This window comes from Phyllostomus hastatus, unplaced genomic scaffold, assembly GCF_019186645.2.
Source record: "Phyllostomus hastatus isolate PE091 unplaced genomic scaffold, TTU_PhHast_1.1 phas_contig_17, whole genome shotgun sequence".
NCBI classification, from domain to species: Eukaryota; Metazoa; Chordata; class Mammalia; order Chiroptera; family Phyllostomidae; genus Phyllostomus; species Phyllostomus hastatus.
Window position 1 is genome coordinate 42,070,691 of NW_025333664.1, and position 24,742 is coordinate 42,095,432.

The 24,742-nt window shown below is 44.7% G+C and overlaps 1 protein-coding gene across 1 annotated transcript; it reads right to left on the reverse strand.

The window, feature by feature from the left end:
• Positions 1 to 21,496: 21,496 nt before the first annotated feature.
• NKX2-2 (NK2 homeobox 2) lies at positions 21,497 to 24,168 on the reverse strand. The gene is made up of 2 exons (XM_045833379.1): positions 23,849 to 24,168; positions 21,497 to 22,919 (listed from the first exon to the last, which is right to left on the reverse strand). Exons 1-2 carry the CDS (start codon positions 24,105 to 24,107, stop codon positions 22,357 to 22,359), a joined length of 822 nt encoding a protein of 273 aa, XP_045689335.1. The 5' UTR covers positions 24,108 to 24,168; the 3' UTR covers positions 21,497 to 22,356.
• Positions 24,169 to 24,742: the final 574 nt, after the last annotated feature.

The following is a 24,742-nucleotide window of genomic DNA, read 5'->3' on the forward strand; positions in this document are numbered from 1 at the left end:
AAATAAAAATGACTAAAAATAAAAATACAGTCATAACGAAAATTCAATAAAGGCAAAAAATTAGTGAATTGGAGACTATAAGTAAGGAATTCACCTAGGTGTAGAATCATGATAGAAAGAGATTTTAAACATAGTATTGGAAGTTCTAGCCACAGCCATCAGACATGAAAAAGAAATAAAAGGCATCCAAACTGGAAAGGAGGAAGTAAAACTCTCATTGTTTGGAGATGACAAGATAGTGCACATAGAAAACCCTATAGCCTCCACCAAAAAACTAGATCTAATAAGTGAATTTGGCAAAACAGTGGCATACAAAGCCAATATTCAGAAATCGAAGGCATTTTTGTACATCAAAAATGAAATATTTAGCCCTGGCTGGCATAGCTCAGCGGATTGAGCGTGGGCTGCGAACCAAAGTGTTGCAGGTTCTATTCCCAGTCAGGGTACATGCCTGGGTTGCAGGCCATGACCCCCAGCAACCGCACATTGATGTTTCTCTCTCTCTCTCTTTCTCCCTCCCTTCCCTCTCTAAAAAATAAATAAATGAATGAATAAAATCTTTTAAAAAATGAAATATCAGAAATAGAAATTAGGAAAAAAACCCCATTTGCCATAGTAAGAAGAAAAATAAAGTATTTAGGGATTAACCGAACCAAGGAGGTATAAGACCTTTGCTCAGAAAATTACACAACACAATGAAGAAAGAAATTAAGGAAGACACAAGTAAATAGAAGCATATACTGTGTTCATGTATTGGAAGAATTCACATCATTAAAATGTCCATACAGCCCAAAATAGTCTATAGATTCAACGCAACCTCTATCAAAAAACCAATGACATATTTCACAGATTTAGAATATTTTGAAAATTTATATGGAACCATAGATGACCACAAATAGCTGCAGCAAGTTTGAGAAAGAAGAACAAAGTAGGAGGGATCACAATACCTGATATCAAACTATATTACAAGGCCATTGTAATCAAAACAGTCTGGTTCTGGCAAAAGGACAGACACATAGATCAATGTGGACAAAATAGAGAGCCCAGAAATAAACCCAAGTCTCAATGCTCAATTAATATTTGAAAAAGTGGCCAGAAGCATAAAACGGGGTAAGAATAGCCTCTTCAATAAATGATGTTGGGAGATTGGGACAGCTACACGCAAAAAAAAAAAAAAAGTGAAACTTGGCCCTGGCTGGCATAGCTCAGTGGATTGAGCATGGGCTGCAAACCAAAGTGTTGCAGGTTCGATTCCCAGTCAGGGTACATTCATGGATTGCAGGCCATGACCCCCAGCAACCTCACATTGATGTTTCTCTCTCTCTCTTTCTCCCTCCCTTCCCTTTCTAAAAAATAAATAAATAAAATCTTTAAAAAAATTACTTATTAACAAAATGAAACTCAACCACCAACTTACACCATACACAAAAATAAGCTCAAGATGGATAAAAGGCTTAAATATAAGTTGTGACACCATAAAAGTCCTAGAAGAGAATACAGGCAGGGAAATCTCAGATACTCCGTGCAGCAAGATTTTCACCAATATGTCCCCTAGAACAAGGAACATAAAGAAAAGAATAAACAAAGGTGACTACATCAAATAAAAAAGCTTCTGCACTGCTAAAGAAAACAGCAAAATGAAAAGGGAACCAACCATATGGGAAAACATATTTGCCAATGATACCTCAGACAAGGGTTTGATCTCCAAAATATATAAAGAACTCACATGACTCCACACCAGGAAAACAAACAATCCAATTAAAAAATGGGCAAACGACATGAACAGACACTTGTCCAAGGAGAATATACACAGGGCCCATAGCCATATGAAAGGATGTTGAACATCACTATCCATTAGAGAGATGCAAATTAAAACCACAATGAGATACCACTTCACACCTTCATAAACAAATCAACCAATTACAAGTGCTGGCAAGGTTGTGTATAGTAGGGAACCCTAGTACACTGTTGGTGGGAATGCAGATTGGTGCAGCCTCTGTGGAAAATAGTATGGAATTTCCTCAAAAAACTAAAGAAGGAACTGCCTTTCAAACCAGTAGCCCCACTACTGGGATTATACCCTTAGAATCCTGAAACAACAATTCAAAAGAATGCATGCACCCCAATGTTCATAGCAGTGTTATTTATAATAGCCAAGTGATGGAATAGCCTAAGTTCCCATCAGTAAATGAGTGGATCAAAAAGCTGTGGTAGCCCTGGTTGGTGTGGCTCAGTGGATTGAGCACCAGCAGCAAATTAAAGGATTGCCAGTTTGAGTACCAGTTAGGGCACATGCCTGGGTTTTGGTCCACATCCCCAATAGGGGGCACATGAGAGGCAACCACACATTGATGTTTCTCTCCCTCTCTTTCTTCCTCACTTCCCCTCTCTATAAAATAAATAAATAAAATCTTTTTTAAAAAAGCTGAGGTACATTTACACAATGGAATACTATGCAGCAGAAAGAAAAAAAGAGCTCCTACCCTTTGTGACAGCATGGATGTAACTGGAGTGTATTGTGCTAAATGAAATAAGCCTGTCAGTGAAAGACAAATACCATATGAATCTCACCCATAAGTGGAACCTAATCAACAAAACAAACAAGGGAGAAAAGCAGAACCAGAAACATAGAAATAAAGAACAAACTGATAGTGCCCAGAGGGGATGGGAATAACAGGACAAAGAAGGGGAAGAGTCCAGTGAAAGAACATGTATAAAGGACCCATGGACAAGGACAATAGGGTAGGGGGAGGATTGAATGTGGGAGAGGGGTTGTGCAGGGCAGGGGAGAGTAATGGGGGAAAAAGGGGACAACTGTAATTGAACAACAATAAAAATTAATTTAAAAAAGAAAGGCTTTAAAATAATTATATATATGTGGAAAGCATATATATGCAAAAATCAATTAAGATATAGATAGACTGAATTGCTTCAACAGTCATCTAATAGGAAATACAGAAGTAGTCATGGCAGTAAAACTATTTTGGAGGGATGATAGCTTAAAATTTTCCATAATTGAGAAAATCATGTCTTCAAGTCAAAAGGCCATCTTCAAGTACCAAGAGGATAAATAAAAATAAAATCCACATGTAGATTTATCCTAGTGAGACTGCAGAAGAGCAAGAATGAACAGATAATCCTAAAATGCAGTGAGGTTCTGGACTCCAGGGTGATAGATTCTAGATCTGCATTAGAGAGGTGGTTACATAATGTAGACCTTTATCAGGATTTCTGAAATTGTATACTTAAGAGCTATTATTTCACTGTATGTAATTTCACCTTGCTTTAAAATAGGTACTGAGTGCAGGGTTAAGGGGATTCCCTGATTACGACTCAGGATTATGGCTAGACTGACAACAAAGTTCTCATTAGGACAATGAATGTCAAACAATAGGGCAATATCTTCCAGGTACTGAGGGTAAAATTATTTATCTATCTTTCAAAAATAAAGACAACATAAAAATATTTGTAGTCATAGAAATATTATCAGATACTAACATTTTTAAAAATAATTGAAATCACAGGAGATCATGGGCTATAAGAAACAAAAGTGCCCTGGCTGGGTGGCTCAGTTGGTTGCAACATTTTTCTGGATACCAAAAGGTTGTAGACTTGGTTCCTGGTAGGGCACATGCCTAGGTAGTGGGTTCAGTCCCCGGTCAGGGCACATTTGAGAGGCAACTGATGGATGTTTCTCTCCTCTCTCTCCCTCTAAAATAAATAAATAAATAAATAAATAAATAAATAAATAAATAAATAAATATTAAATGGAAAGACATTTACAAAGTAACAAATGAGTATTCTTTAAACATTTCATGGTCATGAAGGACAAGGAAACACTGAGGAACTGCCCAGATAGGAGATGACTAGGGAGACATGACAACTAAATGGAAAGTGGAATCCTAGAATGGGTTCAGGACCAGAAAAAGGACGTAAGTGGAAAAATTGGTGACATTCATATAAAGTCTGTAATTAGGAGTATTGTTCCATGTTAATTTCTTGGTTTGTGGGTATGTTAATAGGTTAACCTTAGGGAAAATCTGTGTCAGAGGCAGGTGAAAACTCTCCAGACTATTTTTGAGAGTCTAAAATAATTTCAAAACACATATTTAAAGAAAAGATAATTAAAAGTGTTCTTTTGAACTGGAAGTGTCCAAACATAGATAGCTGCTTTGGCAGGTTTCACTGGCTTTCAGATATCAAGTCATAAAATTGCCTCAAAATATTATAATATAGAACTATTCAAAACAGATTCTTCCTACCTTAAGAGAATATTTTAAATACCAAAAAAGTAAAGCTTTCCCTGATGACAAAATGTGTCATTATTTGACTCAGTGAAAGAAAACATACACTGGTGTACTGCCAAATGTAATTACAGCTGTGTGCAAAAGAAATTCATATTTGTCCAACTGTTGTCTTCTCACAGAATATCCCAAATCCTGACATTTGAAAGCATAGTAGGAGACTTAGTGGTGTATTCTTCAGTTAAACCTGTCAACTCCAGAAAGGCAGATAAACAAGGCTGTTACAACCTGCTTACACAGTTTTAAGAGTACTCCTTGGATTGAGCACGGGCTGGGAACCAAAGTGTCCCAGGTTCGATTCCCAGTCAGGGTACATTCCTGGGTTGCAGGCCATAACCCCCAGCAACTGCACATTGATGTTTCTCTCTCTCTCTCTCTCTCCCTAAAAATAAATAAATAAAAATTTTTTTAAAGAAAAAAGGAGTACTCCTGTACTGACATTGGAGGTGACTGGAAAATGTGTGTGCTTTTATTTGAGAAACTTCTTTGCTTTTCACAAAGTTGATCTAGAACTTTTTAAAGAATGTACTTTTTTACCTTAATAATTCCCCTAGAAGAACCAAGTATAGCCTATTCCCTGAATTCATAATAAACTAGACCTCTCACAGGCTAAATATTTAAAATTGCTGAAGTGACAAATGCCAAGAAGAAAGAGCACCCCCTGGAGTCATTGATGCACTTCAGAGTTCTTTCATTAAAGTGATGATTAATAATCTAAAAAGTGACATTTCAGTTAATACCTTCAATTTCTACCAGGCTTTGTGGGTTTGAACACTTTTTCTCATTTTATTTCATCAGCAATAGCAAACATTGATCAGCCTAGCAGGAGTGGGACTTGGAGATCCTGTCCTGAGTCACTGGCAGTCTAACGGAAGAGTGGAGTGAATGCAAAGAACCAAGCCTCACCATCAATCTCCCTCCCCTCAATTTAGAAATTGAGCACCAGGGCAGGAAAAAAGAGCTGAATTTGGGGTAAAAAAAAACGTTTTGAGCTAAGACAGAAGGATGGGAAGTGGGTAAACATGAAAATGAGGACAGCCTCCTAAACCAAGATGCACAAAACTTGGTATTTTATGGTATGGATAGTGAGGAGATGCTTAACTTTTCAAAACAAGAATGTATAAAATTGTATTTATGATGGTTTATTTGAAATAACATGTAGAAACATTCAGAACTAGGGAAGAAACTGAAGAAGACCAACTGGTAGCTAATAAAATGATCTGATACTACTTAACCAGGATCATGCTAAAGGCTTTATATGCATAATCACATATTATCTACCTAGTGTTCCTGGTGACTAGGTCACTATTATCCCTATTCTATAGAACAAGAAAGAAAGAGGTAGAAAAAATTTTAAATAATACTTTTTATTTTCAATTACATACAATATTATGTAGTTTCAGGTGTACAACATAGTGATTAAACATTTGTATAAATTATGAAATGATCACCTTGGTAAGTCTAGTATCCATCTGACACCACACATAGTTATTACAGTATTATATTCACTATGTTCCCTATGCTGTACTTCACACTCCCACAACTATTTTTATAACTGCCAGTTTGTACTTTTTAATCCCTTCACCCTTTTCACCCTTTACTTCAACTCCTTCCTATCTGGCAACCATCAGTTTGTCTGAAGAGAGTAAGTCTGATCTAAACACAGATTAGTTGATCACAAAGCTGGGACTTTATATCAGTACTCAGCATTCAGGCAATAATCCTGATGGTAATAATGGGGAAAATGCCAAAGGAAATGACCTCGTGTTAAATGTCCCTTGCAGAGAGGTGGTGTTGTAGGTGCTTTGCACATATTTGGTTCTAGGAGTGGTGTTGTTAGGTGGGCCTTTTTATCTTCAAGAATGTGGACTGTGAGCAATGGTAAAGACCTGGACTCCAGGTAGGATAGGCTGGGGAAGAAGTGGGTTCAGCACTATAAATGTGGGGAACAGGGAAACGTGAAATATTACATAAGACCTGTGGGTAAAGTCCAGGGAGGCACCTGGTATAGAAGGAGGAGGAAGCACTCTTTTGCTTTCAGTGAAGCTGGAGACCACATCCTGGTCTTGTTGAGGGGAAAGGATTGTGCCCATTAACAAAAGAAAAGGGTGAATTTTCTTAAATTTTATCTAAGCCATGTTAGCTATGATATTTGAAGGCTGTATTAAGTTACAGACTGGTCTTAATGAGTTTGAAATCATTAAAAATCATGATCAAATTAAATGGATGTTTAGTTAGCATTATCCTTAATTTGCTGAAGTCTTATAAGAGGGAAGAATTTATTTTATTTTATTTATTTACTTTAAGAGACAGAGGAAATGAGGGAGAAAGAGGAGACAAACCTTGACATGTGAGAGATCCGTCGATCAACTGCCTCTCATATGGCTGCCTCCTGGCTGCATGTGCCCTGACCAGGAAAAAAACTGGCAACCTCCTGGTAGTCTATGGGCCAGAATTCAATCCATTAAGCCACTCCAGAGAGGGCAAAAAAGGGAAGAATTTTTATTCACATAAAAGATCATTTGGAATAGTTAGAGAATTTTGTCTCAAACTACTGCCTTATATTTTTCTGCTTAACTGTATATTTGAAAAGCTTGAATTGTGTACAAAATGATATGGCACATTGTGGTACTTTCACTAAGAGGAATTGACCCACATTACTTTTTAAAAGCAGAATATTTTGAAATTTCCAGCAGAGAGCTCTAAAATGTTGATATTTAATGTAAAAGTATGATTTTAGTGCCTGAAACAGCCACAAACAGCTTCATTACAAGCATTACTAAAAATACATTAAAATATTTGATTAACTTTTATGCCTTGTAAAATCTGAAGAACATGTTAAATTTATATGGTATTAAAATATTTTTAAAAATAGAAGTTCTAGCCAAGATGGAGAAACTCCCAGTCTCACAGGAGAGTTTGTTGGAAAGACACATGGGGCCCTAGAACTTACACAAACCTACCCACCTGGGAATCAGCACCTGAAAGGCCACAATCTGCTTGTGGGAAGCAAGGGAAGTGATGGAAAGTGGGGCTACAGAAGAACAGTGAGCAGCATTGTTCCCCCTCTGACCCCTCCCCCACATACAGTGCTATAATGTAGCAAGTGGGTTGCCCCACCCTGGTAAATACCTAAGGTTCCACCCCTTACAACATAATAGGTGCACCAAGACAAAGAAATATGACACAAATGAAAGAACAGATCAAAACTCCAGAAAAAGGACTAAGCGACCAGGAGATAGACAACCTGTCAGATGCAGAGTTCAAAACACTGGTAATCAGTATGCTCGCAGAGATGATTGAGTATGGTCACAAAATGAAGGAAGACATGAAGGCTATACAAAGTGAAATAAATGAAAATATACAGGGACCCAACAGTGAAGGGAAGGAAACCAGTACTCAAATCAAAGCTTTGGAACAGAAGGAAGAAATAAACATTCAACCACAATAGAGTGAAGAAACAAGTATTCACAAAAATGAGGAGAGGCTTAGGAACCCCTGGGACAACTTTAAGTGTTCCAACATCAGAATCATAGGGGTGCCAGAGGAGATGAGAAAGAGCAACACATTGAAAACTTATTTGAACAAATAATGAAGGAAATTTTCCTCAATCTGGCAAAGGAAATAGACTTCCAGGAAGTCCAGGAAGCCCAGAGAGTCCCAAAGAAATTGGGCCCTAGGAGGAACACACCAAGGCACATCATAATTAAGTTACTCAAGATTAAAGACAAGGATAGAATCTTAAAATCAGCAAGAGGAAAGGAGATAGTTACCTGCAAAGGAGTTCTCATAAGACTATCAGCTCATTTCTCAAAAGAAACCTTGCAGGCAAAAAGAGGCCAGAAAGAAGTATTCCAAGTCATGAAAGGCAAGGATGTACATCCAAGATTACTCCATCCAGCAAAGCTATCATTTAGAATGGGAGGGCAGATAAAGTGCTTCCCAGATAAGGTCAAGTTAAAGGAGTTCATCATTACCAAGCCCTTATTATATGAAATATTAACAGGACTTATCTAAGAAATAGAAGAAAATGAAAAACTATGAACAATAAAATGACAACAAACTCACAACTATCAAGAACTTAACCTAAAAAACAAAAACAAAAACTAAGCAATCAACTAGAACAGGAACAGAATCACAGAAATGGAGATCACATGGAGGGTTACCAGTGGGGAGGGGAGTGGGAAAAATGGGGGGAAAGGTACAGGGAATATGAAGCATAATTAGTAGGCACAAAATAGACAGGGGAAAGTTAAGAATAGTATAGGAAGTGTAGAAGCCAAAGAACTTATGTGTACAACCCATGGACATGAACTAGAGGGGGGACCAAAATGCTGGAGGGGGTTGAAGGGCAGAGGGGGTGTAAGGGGGTGAAAAATGGGAAAACTGTAATAACATAATCAATAAAATATACTTAAAAAGAAAATAATGAATTAAAAAAATAATTTTGCTTCTAAGATTAGCTTCATCAGAATCCATTAATGTTATATTGTAGCATAAATGTGAATACTATAAATACTGGGAGAACAAAAAGAAAAAATCTAGGATGGTAAAAATTTCTGTCAGATGTAATGTTACCAGTTTATTATTCTGGGATCATTATCTAAGGGTCTTCTCTAACTTTTCAACCACACAGCTGAACTCAATCAGAGCATGATCTCCAACTTAACAGTCATTAAAAGTAAGGATTCAGATAATAATGTATTGCCCTGTTTATTCTGCACCCTTTGCATTTGGCTGTTCTGGATTACTGATGCAAGGTAAATTTTTTCTGATTTCATTTGATTAATTAACTCAGCTGCAATAATTGTTTCAGCATCTGCCTGCACATGCAGCCTATCCAATTGCATTGCCCAAGTCTCCATTAAAGCCTTTCATTTCAACCAGCAGGTCTGGGAGGTGCTTGACAACAGCATTCATAATTGCTGTGTCTAATTGCAAAGGCTCAGGGTGGTAAACTTTAAAATAGTGTTTGCATGAAGAGTGGTATTTCAATTTGCTTTGTTACGTTCTCCTGTTGCTGATATCATGCCTAATTTTATGAAATATCATTATGTCTGCAGAAGGGAATGAAATAGGAATTGGGAAGGGTTAATGTGGAGTAAAAGCTGCAGCCCACAGGCCCCTTAAAACCAAAATTCTGCATCAGGGAAGTGCTGTTCTATTGTCTCATCATGACTTACTAATTACTGATGACTTCAGACGCTCTTCCTTAACACAGAAGGCAGTACTCTGCCTTCCAGAGAAGAAGGCAAGTCCTCAACAGCAGGAAGACAAACAATCCAATTAAAAAAATGGGCAAAGGATCTGAATAAACACTTCTCCAAGGAGGACATACAGATGGCCCATAGACATATGAAAGGATGCTCATCAGAGAGATGCAAATTAAAGCCACGTTGAAATATCACCTCATGCCTGTCAGAATGGCCATGATTAATCAATAAACAACAAGTGCTGATGTGGAGAAAAGGGAACCCTAGTGCACTGTTGGTGGGAATGCAGACTGCAGCAGCCACTGTAGAAAACAGTATGGAATGTCCTTAAAAAACTAAAAATAGAACTACCTTTTGACCCAGTGATTCCACTGCTGGGAATCCTGAGTCACCAACTCAAAAGAATTTATGCACCCCTATGTTCATAATGGTGCTATTTATAATAGCCATGTGCCAGAAACAGTATTAAGTGCCCATCAGTAAATGAGTGGATCAAAAAACTATGGTACATTTACATAACAGAATACTATGCAGCATAAAGAAGGAACTCTTACCTTTTGCAACAGCATGGATGGAATTGGAGAATATTATGCTAAGTGAAATAAGCCAGTCAGTGAAAGACAAATACCATATGATCTCACCTATAAGTGGAATCTGATAAAATAAACTAATGAACAAAATAGAACCACAGGCATGGAAACATGGAGCAGAGTGAAAGTGACCAGAGGGGAGAAAGGGGGAAGACAATGGTGGATAGCAGGGGACGGGGCTATACAAAGAACATGTATGGATGACTCATGAACATGGACAACAGTGTGGAAACTGACTGTGAGAGTGGGGGTTGGGATGGGCAGAGGAGGGTGAAAGGGGAATAATTGAGATAACTCTAATAGAAAAACAATTACAAAATAATTTTTTTGAAAAAGAAGGCAAGTCCTGGTTCATCTTCTTATCCTGATTCCCCAAGTTGGCAAAGGGGGCAGTTGGTGTGAAAGAGGACTGTGGTGGCTAAGGGGACTCAGTCTCTCTGCTGAAATTAAGAAGCTTTTAATCTGCAGTTTTTCATCCCCAAGGAGTAGAATTATATTTCAATTTAATTTCCTTTATACCCAAAATTCATTCTTCTGAGAAGGGTTCCATATGATTTTCCAGACTGTCAAAGGGATTTTTGGTACACAAAGAGATTAAGAACCCATGGGAGGTGGCTGAGCAGTAAGACATTTCTCCCACCCCTACCCCACCTCATTCCAGCCAGATACATAGTCAGGAATCAAACAAGACTCCTAATTAAAAAAAATCCTTTCTATTTTTTATGGAATTTTATCTAGTTTGAGGCATTTCTAATTGAGACCAGAAAGAGTGTGTAAAAGGATAAATATACATCCCCATGTCCACCTCATTTCCCAACTCTTGATACCACAGCTCTTCATTTCAGAGTGAACTGAAGGTTTCATAAGAACAGTTTAAGAGTTGTGAATGGTGGTTAATTGCAATGATGCTAATTTGCAGTTTATAGGGTGGTAAGAAGAGCTAATTCAGATTTTTTCTTTTACAGCTCCACACAAATATTGGGTATGGTCTAGATGTTCCCTGTCCAATGCTGGAGTCACTGGTCACACGTGGTTATTTAAATTTCAGTTAATAAGAATAAAATAAAATTAAAAATCAGTTCTGCAGTCATACTGGGCATATTTCCAGTGCTTGACAGCCCCATGTGGCTTGTGGCTACCATACTGGAGAGCACAGACATAGGACATTTCACTCATCACAGAAATAGTCACTGGACAGCGTACCTCAAGAACTCCTTTATCTTGTTCACCTTTCACTCCAGACACTAGCCTGGGCCTGCCCCCTCAACTCTCTCCTTTTCTCTTCTAATACCCTCCATTGCCACTCATTCTGAGTACTTGACCCCCAACTCCCTCACCTTATTCAAGTCCTGTGCCATGATGGTGTGTATGAGGGGATTCCTAGAGGGAGTTCAGCCCCACAATTTTCAAATGATTTGACACATTCACTACTTTCTTGTGATGCCCTTTGAGTTAGGAAGGACAGCTATATATACTTTAAAACTTTTTAACCAGTGAGGAAATAGTCTCAGAGAGCACAAGTAATTTGTTCAAGATTGCATGTGACCCAGGTCATCTTGCGATTTCTGGTACAGGCTTCTTCTCATGGTTTGTGTTTTATAAAAATTTATTCTAGTCATGTGGTCTTAATTTTGAAAGTGGGTAAGTTGACTCTTTGTTACGTGTCTTGAGCAAGGTGTGACTGTGGAGAGGAATGGTGGCCAGAATCCAGCTTCAAATCCCTTGCCTCTTCTGTGAGCCACCTGGCTGTGTAATCTGGGGCAGACATTTCCCTCTTGGTGTCTCAGTTTCCTCATCTGAAAAACTCCAGGAGATAAGATTTCAGGATGCTAAGATTTCTTCCAGCTCAAATAGTCAAATTACATTTTGGATTACTTTTTACTCATATGGGTTTTGATTATTTATTTCTCAAATGATTCAAAGACCTTTAAAAAACATTGCCTCCCCTTGTTTTGGGGTGGCTATAATTCTAGCAGGGTTTCTATTAGTAATTTAATAGGGTCTTCCTTAGTAAGACATGTGAAGTTTCATCTAGGCCCTTGCTACCCCAAAGATAGCCCTGCACCAACAGCAGCGGCAGTCCCTGGGAGTTTGTTAGAAATGTAGTGTCTCAGGTCTACTGAATTGTAATTTTATCAAAACCCTAAGTGATTCATTTGTGCCCCAAAGTCTGGGCAACTCTTACTCAGGCCCTGAGGAGATGAAACTAAATGCAACTACTAGAAATCTACCTTAGAAGGACCAGGCATATATAGAGAGCTTGCTTGTGCTCCAAACCATCCCAACCTCTCCCCTTGGGCATTTTCCACTTAGGCTTTGAGCTCCTTCTGGGGGCAGGGATATATTCTTGCCTACATTTGAGAGAATTTGTAGAGAACACTGTTGGTCCTGGAGTCCACCTTTACTTAGGGATTCATATCCTTCCTTACAGCTTCTTTCCTGTATCTCACTTAGACTGACTAAACCTCTTGGGCTAACAGCAGCCTTTTCATGCACACCCCATGGTCCTGCAAGGCCTGTGAAATTGCAGATTAGAATACTGGGTCCAGGGATACACTTGGAGTTAGGTGGACTCTGGGGAATGTGGCCATGAGCCACTAAATGGCTCAAAGGAATGTTGGCTTGACATCCTTGCATCCTACCAGAGGCCTAGAGAAACACACTGTTTCTCGCCATGCAGGGAGGGAAAGCAGGTTCTGTTAGATCAAGAACTTGGGAAATGGTTATTTTAATCTTGACAAGAGGACAAGGTGGGATTCAGGATACAAAAGTTGCAGACTGGATAAAATCCGTAGGCTATGGGACTCTTAAGTGCCTCCATGTATGAGCCTGCTTGGGCTGCCATAACAAAGTACCAAAGACAGAAGAGGGGAAGCGACAGGCATCTTTTCTCACCATCTGGAGGCTAAAGTTTGAGAATAAAGTGTCAGCAGGGTTGGTCTTCTAAAGTTCCTCCTTTGCTAATAGCTGGCTGTCTTCTTGCTGTATCCTCACATGACCTTCCCTCTGTGCATGCTGATGTCTTAATTTTCTCTCTTTCTAAGGACACCAGTCTCTAATGACCTCGTTTTATGACTTACCCCTTCAAAGACCCTATCTGCAAATACAGTCACACTCTAGGGTACTGGGGGTTGGGACTACAACATATGAATTTGAGGTGACACAATTTGGTTTATAACACACCATCCCAAATAACCTCTGCATGTGGGTGCCACACCATGTGTCTGTTCCCAAGACAGAAGTCACCATGGAGTTTGGACTTTAGGGAAGCCAACTGCTCATCAGGTGTTTTGGACCCAGAACCTGACCAATGGGACTCTGCAAACTGTAGAGTGACTGCCTGACCCAATCACATTTTCCCTCTTGGGAAGTAGGAAATGAGGCATGCTCAGAGAAGCTGGGAGCTCCTTTCTGATGGGAAAATACCAAGTCACTAGCCTTTTGGCTGGATCCTGAGGGAATGAGAACCATAGTTCTGGATCTGTGGGAGATCAGCTGTACTTCCCAGGCTTGACCAAGAGGAGCCAGAGTGACTGGTCAGTCTCCATGTTCCATGTCACACAAATGCCAGGACTCACTCATTCCTTGCCACCAAACTTTAATTTGAACAGAGAGATGTATGAATGGTGGACATTGCCAAGGAATACATGAGGAAAGAGTCCCTTGAAGTGACTCTAGGTGCCATTAGTGCCATTAGGTGACCTCTGAGAGACCATGATGTCCAGGATGAAGAAAGAAGTGAGGTCTCAAGTGTCTCTCAGTTTGGGCTCCCCCAGAAGCAGACTATGAGACAGATTTGTATGAAAGTAGTTAATAAGGGAGATGATCCCAGGAAGGACCAACAAAGAAGTAGGGAGGTGAGACAAGGAAGGAAAAGAAGCCATTATAGGGTGTGTTAATGAGCAGATTGCCACTGAAAGCAACTGGAGACCTCTGGAGGATGAAATAGAATGTGTCTCTCAGTTGTTCCATCTGCCTTGAGGAAGCTACAGTATTTATCCATCAAACTTACCTGAAATTGGTTGAAGATCATGAACTTCACTGCACTTGCAAACTATCCTAGGGGTCTCACACCCTCCTGCTCCCACTTTAGGCAGTGACTTGCAAGTGCTGGCAGTAGGCAGCTGTAGGCATATGTGGGAACAGGGAGTAGTACTCTGGGGTTGTGGGCATCCTGCTGCTGTCTGCAATGAACATTTCCTCCAAGAGTCTTTTTATGCTTGGAGGAGTTGACCATGTAAACTAGTGGAGAAGGACTGGACATTGTGGTCAGACTATTGGGTGTCTGATTCCTTATCAAACACACAAAAATTGAATTCTTTTGGCTTCACTTCATAAATCCAACTCTCTCCCCTTCTACTTTGGTCTATGCTAGGCCATTCTTTTATGTTGTTGCTAGCAGAGTTAAAGAAACATGGAGAGGCCTGAAATTAAATACTTAAGTAAATTATTGTAAATCCCTCAGATTAGGGAACATAGCACTATACTCAATTGGATTTTTTAAAACTTATTTTCTGTTTCCTCCACAACAGGTAAAACATAGGTAATTATTTAATATATGAGATCAACTGGTATAAAGTCTATTTTTCTTGTACTCTGAATCATTCCAGGGGTAGAGGGAACTTGCTTTTGTCACCAAAGAGATGGCAGGCCACAAGTTCAGGAGTGAGAACAGATGGAATGTGCCCCTCAGGTGGGCTCCTGGGCCTGTTTGTCTTTACATATTATGTCATGGAGGTGGTGGGGTAAGTATTGGGAAGCCTTCTTGGAATAAGTCAAGGGGTTACCACTCAGACAAGCCTGACTAGAACTTGAGGTTCCTTGCTAATGGTAACTGGTAGAGTCCTGCTCTGTGGAGAAGCCTGCCACCCAGCTGCCTTGTGAAGAATGGGAGGAAGCCTTTGTCCTCCTCCATCTCTCCCATCCCTTCTCTGTTCTCTTGTAAATCCCACCACCACCATTTGGACTTGTTCTTTGTAGGAATGATGCCTTGTTCAAAGAAGTGGGTGCTTAACTTCTCTGAGATTCAGTTTCCTCATTTGTTGAAGAACTAATTTGGTGTGAGAATCAAGTAAAAGGATGTAGGAGAAGTGCTTAGCAGGTGTCTAGACATAGTATATATTCAATAACTGGCGATGGCAGTCATTGTTTTTAGGTATGGGGACCGAAGGCAGATAATTTTGGCTTTCTCTGTACTATTTAATAAACAAAGGTAAAATACCACTGGGGGAAATAAGCAGAAAGAAAAGAGATGGGGTTTTTAAAAATTTTTCACTTGATATCTGTAAGTATTCTGGCAGGAGAAAACATTTTGGGGTGATGGAAATGTTCTATGTCTTGACTCTGGCAGTGACAGTTACATTAAGTGTCAATATCAGCAGCCCAAGAAGGGGGGGGGGAGGGATTGGGCTGGGATAGATAACTAGGTTCTCCCACCACATTCTAGGCACCAAGTTTAATTGTCCTGGAATTAAGATTTAACAGCCTGTTCTTTCTTCTCCAAAATAAGTGGACAACACTTACCTAAACACACACACACCACCACCACCACCACCACCACCACCACCACCACCACCACTCTGGTGTGAAGGGCACCTCATCCAGACATCTCTTAAATTCCGCACGGGTTAGAGAGGCAGTCCACCCAGGGCAGGGTCCGAAGGGGAAGACTTTTCTTATCCAATCCCGCCACCTGGCGGACAACTTGGGCACTGCAGAGTCCTTAATGAGACATCGATCCGCTAGTGGGGGGCTTAAGAAAGTGAAGGGATGGGGGAACTGCCTGACGGAGTGGGGAGTGCTCGGTGAAGGGGCAAAATGGGAAAATCAGGACAACTGTAATAGCATAATAATAAAATATAATTTAAAAAAGAAAGTGAAAGGATCAACGTTTGGAGCCACGGATGCCTTTGATGGAATATCCACGTCATGTATCCACGAAAATGTTAGAATTTCTGGCCACATTAGGGAGGGACGGACACAGAGGTTTAACCCCTACGGTTTCTGGTCCGCTGCCCAGAACCATCCTCTTAGAAAGGCAACATGGCGGGGGTGGAGGTAAAAGTCATCTACAATCTGGTCCGCTTTCCCCTCTTGGGCCCTCAATACAAGGTAATCTCAGCTGGGGTGTGGGACGTTTTCTCGCCTGCATTGCCCAGACCCCAAAGCCGGTGTCAGCATGGCATCTCCTCTCTTTGACCACATAGCGCCATAGCACCGCTCGCCCGTGGCTGGAGAACGGCGCGACACCGCGAAGAGGCTTCTCTTTGTGTTTTTCAGTGGCACAAGTAATTTATTGGGATACATTGGATGCAGGAGTAGCTGCAGCCTCGACGCGGTGGTGGGCTATAAGTGAGGGTCTCTTCTTCCTGATACTCCCTCCCTTCTTCCCCTAACCAAAATCAGAAGCCGTCTGCACCATTCTCTCGCTCTCTGAACCTACTGGACTCACCGCTCCCTTGCAGAACTGCCTATCCCGCATTCCACCCACTGGACTCCATACGTTCGTGGGGATCACTCCAGAGAGCAGAGGCCGCATCGTGGTACTCCTGTGGAGCCCTCCTCGTGGCCCACGCGCGCCCAGACCACCCGATGAGTTCACTGTCCTGATAGAACCTAGGGTGGAGAGAGGAGATGGTATGCACGTGGCGGAAGAATGGGAGAAAGTTACAAGCAAGGAAAATGTATCCCCAAGTGCAGATGGCCCTGTAGACACGCACTTTCCAAGCCTCCGCTGCACGGGTAGGCGGACGGGGAGCTGGCGGATCCCGCCGCCGGGGGACCTGAAAGCTTTAATCCTGCTTGAGATCGCAAATACCCTGCGGGAGCGCTGAGCTCCGGCGCCTCCTGGCGGTGGCGTGCGGGCCACGAAGTTACTCCCGCCAGAGGCTGTTGAGTCTGCGGGGCCCTGGATCCGCCAGCAGGCCTGCATTTTCCCATTCTTTCGGGTGGCGGTGCGGAGGCCTATTCGTCTTTTTATTAACAACGGTGCTCCGGGAGGAAAAAGAAAATTAAAGCCTTTTAAGAACAGGGTGGGAGAAAGAGGGGAGGGAGAGAGGAAGAGAGCAAGCGAGTTGGGGCGTTGGTGAAAGCAATAAAACTCAGATCGCTTCCTTAGAGAGATAGCGGCGTTTATAATGAGATGGGGGAATCAGGAGTTTATTTGAAGATCCTGGATAAAAAGATGATATATCGACACAGTTTAGAGTGTCATTGTGCCTGGCCTCTCAGAAAGCCACAAGTACATATTTCCTGAAATACCGGCCAACACAATATCTAATCCACATGTCACTTCCACATTTCATGGGAAGGGAACCTCAGCATTTTTCACAAGTCCGCGCTTGGTTTCCAAGTTCTGGGTGGGAAGACCCCATCCGGGAAGGCTTTGGGTCCTCTGGAGGCCCCTCCCCTGGCCTATGTCTTCAGTCGAAGCAATCATTTAAACATGAGCTTTTATAAATACGTCTGGGAACTGTCCTTATGTTCGGTAAATATTGGATTAGCTTTTCAATGACCAGGCTCTTGAAAAAGCTCCAGAAATCCACACCAGGTCTCAACTAAGCCTAACAGTCAATAGGTAAGAAAAATAAGTGAATTTCCTGTTTGGGGTGAGGGTTGTTGAAAAGGAGATTCCTTCTCCTTTCGAGTTATCTGATTCTACTAAATATGACAGTAGCACTAATTAGGGAAAGAAGGTGTGCCCAAATTTTGGATTAGCTGTAATACCCACCATCTCTGTTGTGCTCCTTAGGGCTGAGCCACTTTGCCCACAGGAGAACATGTGTGGGTTCTGTTTTTATTTCCACAGTGCTCAGCACAAACTCTCTTTGTTTAGCACATATTTTTTGTTTGGGGTTGCTTATGGAAGTTCTGGACCCAGTTATTGGTGAGGCACATGGTCCAAAGGATCTCCCACTGCCCCATGCTAACTCAGACAGCTTAGGTAAGGCAAAAACAAAATAAAACAAAACAAAAAAACCCCAGCAAATTCCTTGGAAGCTCTGCTCTGCCTCCCTGTTACTGAATTTTGCTAACAAAGCGATTCTGGAGACATCAAGGATTAAAGAGGAAGTCCCTCTCTCCTCCAACATGGCATGAGGGGGGGAAGGTGGGGCTGGTAAAAGTATATGAACTGGTTTTCCATTACACCAAGATGCCAGTGGGATCTCTGCACATAATTCAAATGACATGAGGGTGGTAGCGGAGTGGGGCAAAGTCGACGTGGTTCAGAACCAGCTAGGTCCGAGATCCACCTAGGCCGAGGATTAAGGGGCTCCTTGGCCTCTCCAAACCTTTCCTGCAATTCCTGCAAAGGTGGCTTAGTGCACCAGGTCATCGGACTGAGACCAGTGCAGGAACCAGGGGAGTGGGTTTTCACCTACCCTGGATCCCAGAAGCCCAAGAGCGAGGGGTATCCCCCAGGCCTTGGGAAACCAGTTTCTTTCTGAGCCCTGCAGTCCTACGGCTTCCACGCAGGACTCCTAGGTAGAAGAAGCCTAGCTGCCAGCTCTGACGAACCTGAGCAAGTAAAATGCGGTAATGAGCCCAAACACTGAAGGCCAGAGCCCTAGAATTACAGCAGATATTTGGTAGAAAGGGAGTGGGTGGTAGGGGAGTAGGGAGAGGAGGAGGAAGAGAGAGAGATCCAGCTCTCTGTGTCACGAGGCCTAGGCAGGGCAAGTGCCCTCTGAATCCATCAAAGACAGGGGTGGCTCTTTTCCCCTCCTCCAATCTCCTCCCCAATAGATATAGCACGAATTTTTAATGCGTCTTCCTTTCACAGACAACAATAAAGGGTTTGAAAGCCGGACACAATTTGGGTTTTGTGTGGATCCCTCCTCGCGCTCCCTTGGCCCAGCTGGCCATATGGAATCCAGCATGGAGCCTGCGGATGACAAAGGGACCCAGTGACAGGCCCAACAAAACCCCAAGGAGACTTCTGCCTGACTCCGGGATTCACTGCCTGGGATAAGCGCGCTGAATGGTGCGGGGTGGATTGGGGGTGGGGGTGGGCAGGAAGGCGGGCCCCTTCTCCTTCTTTCCTTCTTGGTCCCCTGAGATCCATTCTCTGTCCTTTTTTAATATGCACGCCTCTAACATCCCCAGCTCCCAGCTCTCCCATTGTGCTGTTTTGTGTGTACCGCTATAGATTGGGCGAAGATAGACTGCCAAAACAGACCTGGCGCCGGGTGCACTCCAAGGGCACTGGGGTTAGGGCCACACAGGGCTCTGCGGGTGCTTTTATTGACTCCAGGGGGACCCAAGGACAGAGAAAGGCAGGCGCCGGGCCCACCTCCCTGCTGCTCAGCGCACACCCAGACTGCAGGCCAGGGGGCCTGGCCACTGCCCCAAATGCACACGCAGTGAAAACGTACGAGATTTTGGACTTTCCATGCCACCTCCTTCTTTCCTGGAAGCCTGGGAGTTCCAATGATCCATCTTGGCCCCTAGAAGCCCTGGGCCAAGAATGTAGCCTTGGGGCTGTGCCTCAGGCCTCCTGACAAACCCACTCCAAGAGGCTCTGAGCTCTCACCTCCCGTCCCAGTGGATTTGGAGTTATAGGAAGTTATGAGTGGGATGCTCAGTGGTTGGTGCCAGGACAAGTTGGGTATTGGACTATTGCACAACAAGTGACCGGGGGAGAATTCTCCTGGCTTTTACAAGCAGCAAGAACAGTTTCCAGGTTAGTGTGGGGAATAAATGGAGACTTTTCAGCACTTAGGAAAACCTGGATGAAACCACATGAACCTGGAGATGGGAAAGGACATTTAGGATTGTATTAGAAAGACTCCCGCACCCTCAATTATCCAGGGCTGGTGCGCAATTTGGGAATAACGTGTAATCACCTCCCAGGGTGTACAGCGCTGAGTGCTATTGACGCGCAGACCTGGTCACACGGATAATCATGTTTGCTTTAGATATTGAATTAAATCTGATCAGCAACTAGAGGGAGTGAGAAAGTCAGCTGGGACTGCTCTCTTTGCTCAGGCTTCTCACCCCCTCCACCGACCCCATCCATCCACAAAAGTAGAGCTGGGGAAGATAGGAAAGGTACACTTTCCCAATGCGGCACACTTTCAATGCAGAGGTGTCTCAGAGCGCTCCTTTGGTTTTCATCTACAAAACCCCGGTAAGATAGAAGAGAAACACCCACTCTTCTCAAGTCTGCACGACCCCTGAGACGCTCCTCCTTGTGGGCAAGAATGTACCAGCATGCGTCAAGGAGATCTCCCTGCGACCAGGGTGGGATAGAATCAGCTGTCTACCAGACAAGGACCGAGGCGATCTCCCTTGGGCAAACCCGGGGCTGTTTGCTCACTTCACTCTCCTCTCACCCCAGTCTTGGAGGCCGGAGCTCACCACCCCATTTCCCGCCCCTTACTTTTGAGCAAGTAATCCACTCCGCTTCACGCCAAAAAGCTGGTCTGGGAGGCTGCACGCAGCCAAATGCTAGGAGATGACCAGGATGAAGCTCCAGTCCCAGGGCAGGGGAATGGAAACCATGGAAAGGATGGGGGCGGAAAGGAGGAGGGAGCCTCCGTTAGCAGGGATTACCACTAACTGCAGCTCCTTGACTCTTCCAGGCCAAATTGCCTAAAGGAGGCACAGCACCCACTCCCTCTCCGGCGCCCCTCTTTATAGCCAAAGCCTAGAGCTTTTCGAAAACCACAATCCGCTCCCGAGCCCAGTCCTGGAAGCAGTCTCCTAGGCCGCCTCAGGTCGGTGGATTTTGAAAAAGGGGTGAGGGGTGGGAATAGAGAGAAAGCCGGCCACTCTCAGCCGCTGCGCCACCGCCACCGCCCCCCTCCGCCCCTGGCCTTCTTAGCGCGAGGTAAATCAAATGCAACAAAGTGAAAGTCAACGAGTGTAGTGGCTTCAACAGCTTCTCCGTCTGAAGGAGCCACTCGTAGATTTGGGCGAGCGAGGGGGGCTTGCTCCCTCGCCTTTGCATTTTCCAAAGTCACTTTTTCTGCCAAAGCCAGAACGTCGCCGCCCCGGATTCAGACAGCGCAGGAGGCCGGGAGAGAGGCATCGGTAAAGGCGGGCGACCCCGGATTTCGGGTCCACAGCTCTCAGGCCGTAGGCCAAGTGCTCGCTCCCCGGCCCGGGGTCCAAGATGCGGGGCCTGAACCGCCCGCCCGGGTAACGCTGGTCTGGGAGCATCTCCTGCGTCCTGGGCACCCCTGGCCGGATCCTCGCTCCCCGCCCCCCCACCCAGAGAAGAAGCGTGGATAAGAGAGCTGCAAGTGGCTTGGCCCGGGTCCTTGCCCGAAGCCTAGGCCCGGCGCAGGGCGACAAAATATGACAAACGGCCGGGCTTATTTTTTTTTAAACACAGGATTTTTATTAAAATTCGTATTTAAAAAATTGAAAGCTTCCAGCGCCCGGCGCTCTTGGGGAACCTCATGGAACCACTAAGCTCCAAGTTCCGGGGCCCAGGACTCCCACAATGGGGCATGGGACTTCACGCCTATACACTTTTCCTTTTTTTATATTTGAGAAATGTTTACACTGAACAAAATAAAGAAAATAAGAAAGCAGAGGTAACCAAACATAAGCAAACCAAAACAAACCACAGAGAAAAGAGTTGGGTCTTTAGAGAGAACAGGCCCATCTCGAACGAAGGTCATTTTGGCAACAATCACCACCGATATTTACAACAAAAAGCGAAATCTGCCACCAGCTGTCAGAACGTTTACATGGCCATAAATATTTAGCATCTTTTTTATAAAATGGGGGAAATCCTCTATATTTTAAAGTGTTCTCCACTTGCTTTAGAAGAAGACGGTTGACAATATCGCTACTGACACACATATTTAACAAAATTCACAAAAGCTGGGGGAGGGGAAGGGGAGTTGGCCTTTTTCTCCTCCGCGGGTTAGGACGTTAACATTGGGTCTATTTGGTCCTCCCGCCCCGCCCCGGGGAAAGGCAAAGAAGTGAAGCTGCGCAAAAACATTCTGTAAACACCACTTATAGTTCAGCCCTCTGCAAAGGTTCAAAAGCAGAGACGGACGGGGGCAGCGCAGGGTGGATGAAATCTGCCACTCTAAGGAGGCGCAGGCACGTTCCTGGCGCCTCCTTTACGGAGCCAAGAGTCAACTGGACTCCACGATAATAATAATAATAATAACAACAACAACAACAACAACAACAATAATAACAACCTTAAGGACCAAGTTCTTGTCACTGCCGCCGCCGCCAGGGTGGAGCCTGGGCCTGCGGCCACCAGTCTCAGAGAGGCGGCGCTCACCAAGTCCATTGCTGGGCCTGGACCAAGGGGTGTGCTGTCGGGTACTGGGGAGTGCCGGCCGAGCTGTACTGGGCGTTGTACTGCATGTGCTGCAGAGACTGCGCGCTGTAAGCCGAAAAGGGGATGCCCGTCTGGAAGGTGGCAGCTGCCAAGTCCTGGGCTTTGAGCGCGTGGCACGGTTTGCCGTCCCTGACCAAAACAGGCACGGCCACCCGGCGTGGCGAGGGCAGGGGCGTCACCTCCATACCTTTCTCGGCCCGCGCGCGCTTCATCTTGTATCGGTGGTTCTGGAACCAGATCTTCACCTGCGTGGGCGTGAGGCGGATGAGGCTGGCCAGGTGCTCGCGCTCGGGTGCCGACAGGTACCGCTGCTGTCGGAAACGCCGCTCCAGCTCGTAGGTCTGCGCTTTGGAGAACAGCACCCGCCGCTTCCGCTTCTTGCCTGCGTCCCCACCGCCGCCCGAGGTTTCCTTGTCATTGTCCGGTGACTCGTCCGCCGAAGGCTCCGGAGACTTGGAGCTCGAGTCCTGGGGCGCCGCTCCGGCCGCCAGCCCGTGCACTGCGGAAGAGACAAGCACGCCACGCTCCGGCAGGCAGCACGAGGAATGGGCCAGATGCTGCGCGCCCCGATCCTCAATGCGCCAAAGGCCCCCCGCGCCTCACATCCCGACCCCGCTGCCTTCTTCGCCTTGTCCCCCTACCCTAGCCCTGCTCCATGCCTGTCGAGCAGTCGGCGTCTACCTGGCGAAAGAGGAGAAGCTGCAGGAGTGGGGATTGGGGTTTGTGTTTCTAGGGGTTTGTACAGTGGGTGCATATCGGAAGGATTGGCGCGCCGAGATCATCGCGGGTTAAGGGATCTTGCCCCCTTAAACAATTTTCTTTCCGGAGAGACGTGGGCAGATTTTATTTAAAAAAATCCCACAATCCGGGCAATAATCGGTTAGGTCATTAAAGGCAGGTTTTGGGGGACTTTTGTCTTCTGCTTTTGGACTTTTTCAACACCCTCCTCCCCACACAAAGCGTCCTCTATGATCGGTCATCGGACAGGGTGAACTATTTACACCCGGACTACCAGGAGCCTCCCCCACCCCCGGGCGCTGAGGCTTGCTGGCTTGCTCCACCACTGTAAGGCTAGTCTTTCCCCGCTGTACGAATGGCGGTGGGGGAGGGGTGGGGGGGCTACAGCAGGAGCCATCAGTCCCGGTTGACTTTCTCTAACTAGCCTTGGGAGGTATTCCCTTCCCCAGTTCCTCTTAATTTCTCTCCGAAAAAAAAACCCCACAAAAACCTGAGACCAACTCCTTTTACAGGACTAGGGGCGCTTGAAGAGTTAAGCCATCCTAAACAAGTGTTAAAAATCTTTGTAGAAGCACAGTGTGAGGGGTGCGGACTTCAATGTCTCCTTCCCTTTCCTCTCCACGGCGTCCAGTGCTGCTGCCACAGAAGTAGAGGCGGCCACGACTAAGACAGCCAAGTTTCGCTACTTACGGGAATACTGGAGGCCCTCGGTGCTGGCCAGCCAGCGTGTATATGGGTTGTCACTGCTGTCGTAGAAAGGGTTCTTCAGGGGCAGGCTCTGCACTGTGTCCAGGGCGCCCTGCTCCAGCGGCCCGGCCCTCTTGGCGGGCTCTGGCCCCTCGCTCTCCTCCTCCGGCTCTTCGGCCACCGAGCCCTCCTCATCGTTGGTGTCCGGAAGGTCCAAGATGTCCTTGACCGAAAACCCCGTCTTTGTGTTGGTCAGCGACATGTCTTGGGACCCCAGAATTTATGTCCCAAAGTTGTAGCTTCACTTGGTCAATTCTTGGCGCTCCTCAGTTGGGGTGGGGAGGGGGTAATGGGGGAGGGGTTGGGGGAGGGAAGGGAGGGGGATGGTCTTTAATTACTGATGTAATTATTAACAACAAAAAAAACAACTATGGGAAGGGGCGGGATAAAAGCCCAACGCAGCGTCTATGTCTTTTCTGAAAGGACGCAGAAATGGACTCACGGAGCTGGGTGGCCTGAGTGCCCGGCCCTAGTTTGTAACTCCAGGAGGGGTGCCAAGGCGGCGTCAGCTCCGGCTCCAGGGGCCGCTGGGCGGGCGGTGGTGGTTGGTGGCAAGGAAAAAATGGGCCATTGCCAGAGCGATCAGTCCATATAAGGCTGGGCTCCACTCTCGAACCTGGGAAGAGGGGGAGAAAGGGGGAGAAAGAGAGGGAGGGAAACAGGGAGGGAGGGAGGGGGAGTGAGTGAGGGAGCGAGAGAAGGGTGGAAAAAAGGGGGGTAAGACATTAAAACCCAAAGGTTGGACACGTGTGGGCGGGTCTTGGAAGTCAAGTGGATGAAGACAGTATTTGCAGATTTGAAATTGTGGGTTTTGGGGAGCTCCGCGCTGCCAGCCAA